The sequence below is a fragment of the Phycomyces blakesleeanus genome (assembly GCF_001638985.1).
Source record: "Phycomyces blakesleeanus NRRL 1555(-) unplaced genomic scaffold PHYBLscaffold_10, whole genome shotgun sequence".
Taxonomy (NCBI): Eukaryota; Fungi; Mucoromycota; class Mucoromycetes; order Mucorales; family Phycomycetaceae; genus Phycomyces; species Phycomyces blakesleeanus.
In genome coordinates, this window is record NW_017265143.1 from 982,180 (window position 1) to 993,210 (window position 11,031).

General features: G+C 35.1%; 5 protein-coding genes across 5 annotated transcripts; 1 reads left to right on the plus strand and 4 right to left on the minus strand.

The window, feature by feature from the left end:
• Positions 1-559: 559 nt before the first annotated feature.
• Positions 560-1,416, minus strand: PHYBLDRAFT_158817 (hypothetical protein). Its single transcript, XM_018433862.1, has 3 exons — positions 1,297-1,416; positions 1,108-1,224; positions 560-962 (listed from the first exon to the last, which is right to left on the minus strand). The coding sequence occupies exons 1-3, from the start codon at positions 1,395-1,397 to the stop codon at positions 599-601; spliced, it is 582 nt and encodes a 193-aa protein (XP_018291905.1). The 5' UTR covers positions 1,398-1,416; the 3' UTR covers positions 560-598.
• A 59-nt stretch (positions 1,417-1,475) lies between these two features.
• PHYBLDRAFT_181396 (hypothetical protein) lies at positions 1,476-3,779 on the minus strand. Its single transcript, XM_018438463.1, has 5 exons — positions 3,369-3,779; positions 2,629-3,248; positions 2,290-2,507; positions 2,078-2,176; positions 1,476-1,942 (listed from the first exon to the last, which is right to left on the minus strand). The coding sequence occupies exons 1-5, from the start codon at positions 3,525-3,527 to the stop codon at positions 1,683-1,685; spliced, it is 1,356 nt and encodes a 451-aa protein (XP_018291906.1). The 5' UTR covers positions 3,528-3,779; the 3' UTR covers positions 1,476-1,682.
• Positions 3,780-4,917: 1,138 nt separating this feature from the next.
• Positions 4,918-6,123, minus strand: PHYBLDRAFT_145339 (hypothetical protein; the record flags this gene model as incomplete). Its single annotated transcript, XM_018431419.1, has 3 exons — positions 4,918-5,171; positions 5,307-5,513; positions 5,568-6,123. 3 exons carry the CDS (start codon positions 6,121-6,123, stop codon positions 4,918-4,920), a joined length of 1,017 nt encoding a protein of 338 aa, XP_018291907.1.
• A 246-nt stretch (positions 6,124-6,369) lies between these two features.
• PHYBLDRAFT_64823 (hypothetical protein) lies at positions 6,370-7,671 on the minus strand (the record flags this gene model as incomplete). Its single annotated transcript, XM_018441351.1, has 5 exons — positions 6,370-6,513; positions 6,789-6,865; positions 6,982-7,055; positions 7,298-7,386; positions 7,639-7,671. The coding sequence occupies 5 exons, from the start codon at positions 7,669-7,671 to the stop codon at positions 6,370-6,372; spliced, it is 417 nt and encodes a 138-aa protein (XP_018291908.1).
• A 2,472-nt stretch (positions 7,672-10,143) lies between these two features.
• PHYBLDRAFT_186964 (hypothetical protein) lies at positions 10,144-10,933 on the plus strand. Its single transcript, XM_018439305.1, has 2 exons — positions 10,144-10,483; positions 10,594-10,933. The coding sequence occupies exons 1-2, from the start codon at positions 10,174-10,176 to the stop codon at positions 10,740-10,742; spliced, it is 459 nt and encodes a 152-aa protein (XP_018291909.1). The 5' UTR covers positions 10,144-10,173; the 3' UTR covers positions 10,743-10,933.
• Positions 10,934-11,031: the final 98 nt, after the last annotated feature.

The following is an 11,031-nucleotide window of genomic DNA, read 5'->3' on the forward strand; positions in this document are numbered from 1 at the left end:
TTTTTTTTTACTAATTTAATTTAATAAAAAAAAATTTTTCAGTGGCGTGCCTCCAAGTTTTTTTTTTTTCTTCTTCTTCATTTCTTTCCTTTTCTTTGATCTTTTTTTTTCTTTTTTTTTTGTGACGTCGGTCGGTAGCCCAATTTACAATAAAAATTAAAGCAAACTGAACAATACAGTCTTTCTACTTGAGATTGAGACAAATAAGAAGATGTAACTGTAGGCAGAGAGAAGCTAGTTTTCAGACAAAGTAGATATTTATTCAGACATTTTGCCTGTAGTTGTTTAGATGGCTCAAAGAGACAAACTATTTTCGATATAGTGATGGGATTGTTATTACAGGTAAAATGTCTGAATAAATATCTACTTTGTCTGAAAACTAATTTCTCTCTGACTCAATCACAAGTAGAAACACTGTAAAGAAAGAACATCTTGTAGGCTTGGAACAGGCATTTGTTAATTCAATCAAACCTGATTAATGTATCATCAAATTTGTCTTGTGGTTCAAAATATATTAGTAATATTGAAACCACTTATTAATCAAATAACCAAAAAAAGAAAAGGTTTAATGCACAAGTGTATTTATTTATACGATTTTTTAAAGGCCTCTGGCTTGATCGTATTCTTGACGAGTGACTTCCATTTTGGAGGACTGATAGCGTGTCAACTTGATGCTTTGACAAACTTCTGGAGTAATTGGTCCTCGGAATGCACCTTTTCGCAATAGAGATTGAATCGTCTCTTCCTTTGTCCACCCTTGCTCTGGCATGACCTCTGGTAAATAAGTGGCTGTGTTTTTCTTGCCATCTGTGTTTTTGAATTCAATCCAGATCCCATGCTTGCCAATCTCCCAGTCAAGATAATTATCAGCTTCTTCAAAATTAATCAAGAGAGAGACAGCGCATGAAAGATAAGGAGTCTCCGCCAAATTGATTGGAGGAAATCGAGAATCTTCTAAAGCACTGTTTATATATAAATATAAAAGAGAGAGAGAGAAAGGAAGCTCTTAATTATTGTAGACTTTGAATATTTCTATTGAATTCTTCTTTTTCTTTTTAAAGCAAAAGAAGAAATAAAGTAAATATATTATACTACTTGCTTGCTTGCCTGTTGAGTGCAAACTGCTTGAGTCCTTGGATAAGAGGCAAGGGTCTAAAGCTACCGATACAGCCCCGCAGCTCCTTTTCACCATATTTAATCATGTTCCATGTTACGAACAAAGGACTGATATAGATATAAGAATATATTATGCGTTTTGTTTTTGAAAGATGTGTTTGTTGTACAGATAATGCTTACAAAGCTTCATTGTGGAATCTTGGTGCAGGTGTTGGTTCACGGCGAAGGTGGGCCAGCAGGACATCAAAGCAATAGAAACAATGTTCTTTGGTTGCGACCATTCTAATAGATTTATGTACGAATATATGTATGTGCACACACACAAGAAAAAAAAGAGAGAGAAAAGGTACGCTGTATTTAATGCAATAAGTATATATAATTATATTGAGTGTGTGTGTGTGAAGTGAATGACGGTGAAAAATACAGTAAAGACCAAGATGACATCAGCTATTTTACACAAATACACACCTGTGTATATATATATATATTCCCTTTATTGTTATTATTTACTACCACTACTACGATTATTATTATGATTATGATTATTATTATTGCTGCTGCTGCTGCTATTCCCAATCACTGTCACTGTCACTCTCTTCTTTCTTCTGATTATCTGGTTTGACCCATTCTTCAGCATCAGTGGCACTGTTGGCCTTGAGTGGAGGAGACATCAGACTGGGTTCTGTAGAATGAGGAGCAGAAATGGTACTGTAATCAGTATCCGATCCCTTGTCCTTTTTGGGATCCACCGAGGACTTTTCGTTATCTTCATCGTCGGAATAATCCCACTTGAACTCAGTATCCTGGTTGTCTTGAACACTAGCCTCTGTATGAAGTAGCAATAATAATAAGTATCCTCAGTATCAGTATCATTATTATATATATATATATGGTCCATATCAAGCCAGTCATTTATAATATAGCCAGACAATTGTGAGCATATGTGTTTATGACTCTTTACCTTTAACGATCCATTGACGCTTCTGTTCGTCTTGGTCAATCTTCCAAGCATGATAAAAATATCTTTGCCAGAACAAAGCATAGCTTACTTGTACAGGCACTATTTGTTTTTTGTTTTTTTTTGTTTTGTTTTATAAGAAATAAGAGCCAATTCCATATCAATGTAATAGTCTACAGCACATAAACACATAATAGATAGTAAGCAAACTTTACCCAGCTTATCCATCATATCTCTCAAATCACTGTGTTCTTCCAAGAGACGGGAAATTTCATCAGTATATTCCGTTGCGTTGAATCCAGCGTTAAAAGTATCCACGACTCTCTTTTCGTTCTCTCTTTCTGTTTCTGTTTCCAGTCTCTCCGCAGGATCTTTGAGGAAATTGTCTGGGTCTGTTCTCAGAGCAGCCAACAAAGCTTCCTTACGAGTAGCCCTTTTATGGATATAAAAGATATTGTTAATTCACTTGCTCGTTTGCTAGTCCAAATACCCGTTATTTGTTTCTTCGTTTTATTCTATTGGATAAATAAAAGAAAGAATAAACAAAAGCTCACCATACACGAGCACCTTCTGGGCTCTTTTGCTCACTTTCTTCCATTCTTGCAGAATCCTGGTCTTTAATTTCTCTTTCGGTTGGTTCAATAACCGTGACAGCCTTGCCGAGGATCTGAATTACTTCGGCACCAAACTTTTGAATATATTGTTCAGCAAAACGTGTGCCTTGGCTGGCTTCCTCTCTCAGGGTAGTCAAGTCAATATTGTCAGGTAACTTGATCGGGGGCAATTGAGCAGGTAAAGTGTGAATATAATTTGTTAAACCATCTTTAAGTGACTCTAAATTGACAGTGTTTATTTTGCTGAGATTGTCTCGAAGGGATTGCAGAGGTGCATACGTTGTTGTTGTTTCTGTTGCTGTAGTATCAACGGTGTTTGGTTCAATAGTGGTATTATCTGTGGTGGTTGTAGAAGAGATGGCTCTTTGTTTGCCTTTGGATTCAGATGGTTGGATTGTCGAAGAGGATTCGTTTAGGTTGGACTGATCATCAGATTCTTCTTCTTCGTCTTTATTTTTTTGGTCTCTTTCGTCATCACTAGCGTCATCGACAAGATCTTCGCGTAAAACTTGAGCAAATTCTTGCAAGTCTTTCTTGGTGACCTCTACAAGAGCTTCACTCTAATTTATTTAAATTAAAATAACAATAACAATAACAATAATAAAATGAGAAAGAAAAGGAGTTACATTAGACAATTACTACACAATGAAACAAAAAAAAAAGAAGAAGAATTGTCTTGCCTGTTTCTTTACAGTGTCAACAAGACTATTGAATCGTTGTCCCCATCCAAAGTTTGTGAATGCCTTGAGAATGACATCTTCTTCTTCAGGTACATTCTTTGAAGCAACTTCTTTGTTTTCGTTGACTGCAGACGCAGCATACTGATACATGTCATCCATGGCTTTATATGTTTATTTTTATTGTATTGTGTTTTATTGTTATTGATATTCGTTATTTGTTTAAAGCTTGGCTTGAAATTTTGTTTGATTGATTAAAGCAAGTTGGGCACACAGACAGACAGGCACACAGATATATTTGTATATATAAATATATACAAGTACACAGACAAACACGGGTACACTACGTACACACACTTTGTGACAAGAGATAGCAAAAATAGAAATAGAAATAAAATATAAAGGTAGGGGAAGGTGTAGGTGGAGGGTGAGATAGAGGTGAAGAAGAAGAGTAAAGAGGAGGAAGAGGACGAGGATTAGGGGGATGATAAGGGGTGTGACTTTGTAAAGAAACTAGAAATTCGCACACATGTCCTATATATATGCGTACGTGAAAGAGAGAGAGAGAGAGAGAGAGTGTGTGTGTGTGCAGCTTTGGATTTATTATATATTTATCGAGTATTCTTTTTTTTACAAGGTCAATTTGAATTGTACATATTAGACTATATAATTAAGATATTGTGAAATATCTTTAAAGAAGAAGAAGAAACATTTGAGTCTTTTTTTTTATTTTTTTTTATTTGATTTCCTTTTTTCTTGTTTCTTTATTTATTAAAGACAATGAATAAACATTTTAAAGGATCAAAAAAAAAAGAGGCAGCCAATATTACAATATATATACGTAAATGGGTGTGGGTTTGTATATATAAAGATAAAGATAAAGAAATATATTTATATATGTATGTATTTAATATATAGATATGAACAAGATGTAAAGGAATGAGATCGAATTTTCAAAGAATGACGGAAGAGGATACTATATAAGCTTCCTCTTGAATTAAGGGAAGTGTGTATGTATGTATGTAGAATATAAAGAAGTATTTTTTTTTGAAAACAAGAGAATAAAAATATGAAAGGGGAGAAGGGGTTTTTTTTTCTTATTGTGTTGCTTAAGAAAAGAGTGTGTGAGATAGAGAGATAGTAAGCCAAATGAAAATAATAGAAATAAGAGATATACTTGGGTGAGGATATACGATGGAATAAAATGTATGAGAGATAATATTCTTTTCTTGGCTTTGGATGTAATGTGATGTGGGAGGAAAGGAGCAGGAGCAGGGGCAGGAGTAGGAGAAGGGGCAGGAGAAGGGGGAAGAGGAGATATGTGGTGTAAAATTGTGTTTGTCTTGGACCTTACTGGCTTATACAAGATGCGTGGACTCGAATAATTTGATATTGTCTTGATTGAAGGAGAGGAGAAGTTGGGAGTTCATTTGTTTTTGATGTCGCTGGTATTGATGTTGGTATTTTGATTGGATTTGATGAATGGAAAGTGCAGGAAAGAGGTTTCAGACTTTCATGTCTTGACTTTTCTAGGCTTGACTGTGTCGAGTCTTTACGGGGAAGACGCTCTGCGGTGCTCCTTGTATCCAGGTGCCTCTGTGTAGGCAATACCGGCCTTGAGAATGGCTGTGCAACCGGTGTAGAGAGCATCTGTTAAAATGCGGTGAACCTCGTAATGCTTATCAATCTCGACTGCCTTGGCGACACCGTTTGTTGCCAAGTCCCATGCACGTTGACGGATGTGGTATGCTTCATCTACGGACTGGAATCCTGACTTGGCATAAGATACTGCGGAAGACAAGACATCTAAAATAATAAATAAAAAAAACAAGCGATTAATTTGGTTGGTTGATTGCTTGCTTTGTTTTTGTTTTTGTTTTTATTTTGTGCAGCCATGCTATATATATATATATGTAAATATATATGTATATATATGCGTACCTGGGAGGGGACTTCTCTTGAGTGCAACAGCACCCAAAATGGCTGCATTGATAACAAGTCCAGAAAAGCCATAAGGTTCATCTACCGGCGTCTCCTTCTCGTCTTCTTCAGTGGCCTCTACAATGCTTGCCAGATCAAGGCCCTTGGTTTCTTTGAATTCAACCAATTTTTTTTCAAGAGCAATCTTGAGTCTAGGATCGGATTCAACTAGACAAAATATAAATAAGTAAATGCATATAATATATAGAAATGTTGCCTTACTTGGAAGAGCACACAGCATGCGCTCGAGGCCCATGAGATAAAGATCGGTGGCCATCTGGTGGTTACCAGCCTGGTCCATCTCGGTAGCTACGTTGATGAGTGTTACACCGTGATCGGTCTGTTTCTTGTCAATCGTGACTTCTTCGACAAATGCAGGCTTGAGCGGCGAAGCGGAGGCTGCGATTGAGCCACCACTGCTGGGAACAATGCTGCCAATTCCCGAGGAGAAGGAAGCCCGTTTCCAGACATAATCTGAGATCTTTGTGAGCCTAGAAGAAGGAGGGCCTACTTTTTCGTATGGCGGGGGAGGGGTGGAGTAGATCCGAGGTGAGCCCGGGGCGCTGCTGAAAGACCGAGGTGTTCCGGGTGTAGAGGGGTATCGGTAGGTGTCATTGGGCTCGTAGGATGGTGTGCAGTTGGTGTTCATTGAGGTGCGACGGCTCACGGGTGGACTTGGTAGTAATTCTTTGGCCTCTTTTTTTGAGTATCCTGGAATCCAGGCAGATGCGCTGGTGATATGTGAACCGACTATAGGAAGTCTGTCGGCCTGAGACATAAAACTTGAGACATAACTTGTCATCTTATAAGATTTGTATGTAGGTGTGTGGCTTTTAATTAGTAGTTAGGTTTAGATTTGAAAGAAGAGAATTTAATTCTTTGTTGCTGTTTAGTGAAGCTTGGAGAAAGAGTAGTGTATCAATAGTGATAAAGAAGAAAGAAAGAAAAAAAAGGGGGTTTGTCAAGTTGACCGAGCACTTTTTATTGATCCTAGCAACATACATAGAAAGAGAATATCCTAATCTCACGTGCAACTCGGGCCAACCACGCGTAGCACAGTGATGCGGCGCCATGTGAAGTCGCCACGAGCCAAATGGATAATTTTCAATTGTATTCTCATGTTGCGAAAATTACTACAGGTTTTGATCGAAATATTGGTTTTAAGATGCTGATTTATTATTTGCATGTAAAAGTATTTAAATGTTGGTCATAGTCAGTCAGTCAGTCACTATGTATGTATAATGTATTAAATAAAAATGTAAAGATGTTGAGAATTAAAAGAAGATGAAAAAAAGAGGTGTTGTGAAAGTTTGCTTTGAGGTAACGCCACTATACTGTACAACACCAGCAGGTTATCTTGTTTATTTTTCCCATGAAGAAGACATAAAAAAAAATTTTTTTAAGAAAATTAGTAGTAATACTCGATTGACATTTGATTTCTACATCAATTATGACTAGGACCACTACTAAGACTACTACCAGGACTACTAGGATTATCATAACCACAATAGCTAGAATTTCTAGAAATAATATGTACATAAAAGTTATTATTTACCTGAAATATTCAAATATTATACATGAAATTAGTAGATATTCGTTTCTAGACTTTGGTTACACTCGTCCATAAGCTTCATACTCCCCCTTTTCTTTTCCCCCCAAAGACTTCCATCTTGGTTTTCGGTGTATTCAACAATTCTGACCAAGTGATGCCTATTTTTTTTAAAAAAAAAAAGATAAATAGATAAATGATTTATTATGACTATTATTATTATTATTATTATTATTTATTTGTAGAATGACTCGATGACTCGATGACTAGATGACGAATAACACGATCAGGTATATGATTCGTAAATATTGATATCTTACACTTGAGAAACCCTTAATAGAGAATAGATTAAATATTGTCCCTCTTTCTTCTTATTAGTGTTATTATTTTGTGATGCGTGTTACTGATACTCTCGGGTGAACCAAAAAGGTTGTTTCTACCGTATTCTGGCCACCTTGGTTCATCTAATATTACTTGTCTCCAAAGGAAATTCTGTTTATGGATTAAAAAACCCAAAAAAAAAATTATCTTTAGATTTCTCGGCAAAAGATGACAACCTGAAGCCTAAATTACTATTACTACTATTATCATTTTTTTGAACTTAATATATATAGATACTCCAGTATCCCAAACAAAACAAAACAAAAAAAAGAATCTCTTTTTTGAAAGAATCCTTTGGGTCAAAGCAAATCAATTAAAGCCAGGCTTGCCAATAATGCTATTGTATTTTATATATAATCTAACATGAAACTGGCATAATATTGTACTGTTTGGCATGAGATTGCAGTAATATAATATCAAATTTTATTTATATTTTTTGTATCCAGGTTGTACTTTTTAGTGATCCATCCCATGATAAGATGCAATATAAATATATAGTGAAGCACACCTACTCTCTCCGTATATTTTAAATATTTATACACTCTTTTTTTTATTATGTATATTCTAGTCAGTACTTCCGTGGGATGAAACAAGGATTGGTTGTATGTATGTATAAATGTACGTATAAATGTATATATGTGTTTCATAAAACACCCTCCATTTCTCCTAGTCCGGCATCATCAAACCAGCCAATAATCCATTCTAGAACAAGCTGACGCTGACAAATTGAAAAGAAGTATTTTTTTGGTTTCTTTTCTCACTGCAATTTGACATTCCACTTTACATATATTTTTGGTTTATTTCTTATGCCTTAATTTGCTCTGTGATTTGCAGTGAAATGTATAATGTTCATTATAAATTAATATAAATGAAAATAAGACAAGCAAGCAATCAATAAAAAGGTTATCGAAATTTCCTCTTGTTACAATTCATTCTAACCGATTGCTGTCTGTATTCCCTACTTTCACATGTATATATTATACATAAATTATATTATATTGATTTGTGTGGCGTGGTGATGGGACACAGTGACAACCACGCATATAAATAAATATAAAATATATAACGTAATTTTATACCTTGTTTACAATGTAATTTCAAATAAACATTTTGTGAATTGTTTCTCTTTTTCTCTTTGTTTTGTTTTGTTTTGTTTTGTTTTGCTTTGCTTTGCTTTGTTTTGATGAAATATTAAAAAGTTGTTGCTTATATTTCTGTACAATATCCACATATCCGCATGCTTATATACATATCTATCTCACTTGGAGTATAGCTATAAGCCACAAAAGTTAATGGTTTGTAAAGATTCGATTTTTTTTTCTTTAAAATATATATGTATTGTATTGTAGATCAAATAAATCCAAAGAAATTGTGGAGAAAGTGAAGAAAATAAACGAAAAATAAAAATACAATATAAATAAAAGTTGTGATTAGTTGATTATGTAAAAGCGCGATACTTGTACAACACAAACCTTTCGACGCTTCATCTGACGCATATTCTATTTTTAGTAATCGTAATATATGTCGTAACACTGCAGCAAGATATCCAAGTATTAATTATTATTTTTTATTAAATATTAAAAAATATTATCATTCTATAAAATTTATTTATTTTTGCATGGGATCTTTTGGTAACCTAGTGGGTGGGTATCATATTTTGTCTGGTTGGTTAAATGTGCTTCCTTTCTTTTGACTTGCTGGTTAATCTCTTGATTTAATAATAAGCTCAAGTAGTAAATATAATATATGCTATTCAAAGGCTTGTAGTTTTATTTTGTTGTTTTTGCTCTGTATAGATTACTAGTCAACTTGATAGAATAAGAATAATATGATACATACAAGGGGCTGAATATATATATATATTTAAATATATAAATGTATTTATCTCTTCTGTCCACTCGCATTAGCTCATGGAAATAGTAGGTTTCTTCGTACCACTTGATGGAACTAAGTACGCCGAAGTATCCCGGTCAAGAATCATTATAATCCAAAACGTCATTATACTAACTAACTAACCAGCTAACCAGCTAACCGACTATCTATATTACCTATTTATCTCTCTATTTACTCTTTAGCTACTTGTCTATCTGTCTGTCTACATGCATAGCCGTCTTCCTACCTGCCTATTTAAAAATTACTTCCACTTGCACAAACACATAATCGTACAAACCACCAAGTTTCATTTATCTTATTTGTTTCATTAATCTTAAGTATACAAGGACACTTTGCTTCGCCCTTTTAATAGTGTATATATATGTATACATATTTCTCCCGTCCTATCGGGATACCTTTTTAAGGCCACTTGTATTCCACACCAAAAAAATAATAATAAAATCAATGTAATAAAATCACTTTTTTCTTTCCTTCTTTCTTTCTTTCTTTCGTAAGGACAGCATAAAGGGCACTATATAGAGTTTAAGTAGTATACTATCTATGCTTGATATCTTACACACACACACACACATATATATATATATATCTATATATATATTTATGCCTCTTTCTTTCTTTTGTTCTCTATATCTATATGTCTGTGCATAAATGTGTGTGAGTGTGTGCAAGTGTACAAGTCTATTTGGGTCGGACAACCGGACCAAATGATAGTTCAAGCCTCATCCCTTATTGACTGCCATGACCGGCAAGTTCAATCTCAATCGTTTTGTGCTTTTGAAGCCTTTTTCTCTCTCTCTTTCTCTCAGTCACTGTGTCTGCCTCTATCGCTGTCTTTCTTTGCATTTCTTTGTTTCTGTCATACAGGGTACGTGTAACCTCAGGTATAGTCTGACAAACAAGGATTTTTTTTTAAAAAAAAAAAACATAAAAAAGCAAAAAAAAAGCAAAAAAAAGAATATCATCTCTTTACTTTCTTTTTGTTTGTACAGAACAACAACAACAGCCATGTCTACAGAATACGGAACTGTCCGCACCCAGGATGAGGAAGCACCTCTTTTGAACATCCAGATTGTTCCCGAGACTTTCTGGCAAAAGACCAAGCGCGTTCTCCACCTCCATGGACATCGCGTTCTTATTACTTGGTTGATCATCATTGCTGCCACTGCTGTCCTCACCCTCTCTTTCCACTTTGCCCTTGTCCCCACACAGCGTCCCTCCGAGGATCCCGTCGAGGGCTCCCCTGTTGACTCTGAGTGCGTCTCTGACCGCAGCTGGTTCCTGACCCTTATGTTGTCCATCTTCTTTGGTCCTTTCGGTAAGTTTTTATTATTAATAATATTCATACATAAATGTATTTTTATCAATATTTGTAAATATTGGCATTTCTGGTTGCGTGTGTGTATATTTATGTTTGTTTGTTTTTAGGTGTCGATCGTTTCTATCTCGGATATGTCTTCCTTGGTCTCTTGAAGCTCGTTACTGCTGGTCTCGGTGGTATCTGGTGGACCATTGATATTATTCTTATTGCCCTCAACGTCCTCAACGACCACCCCGATGGTTGCCACCTCCGTTAAAAAAAAACTTTTTCTCTTTTGTTAATTCCCTCTTTCTTGTCATACCCTCTTTTGTTTAAATACCGTTTTTTTCCCAAAAAATAATAATAATATACATAATACTGCTTCTACCAAGCAAATAATAAAATATAAAAAAACAACAACAATATTAATAATAATAGCAATAGCAATATATTATATTTTTTACAGTGCTTCTATAAAGTAAAATGTCATACGTCTTTGTATTGTACCTCAAGAGAAGCTACACTCAACCCATACTCATACACGCACGCACGCACGCACGCACGCC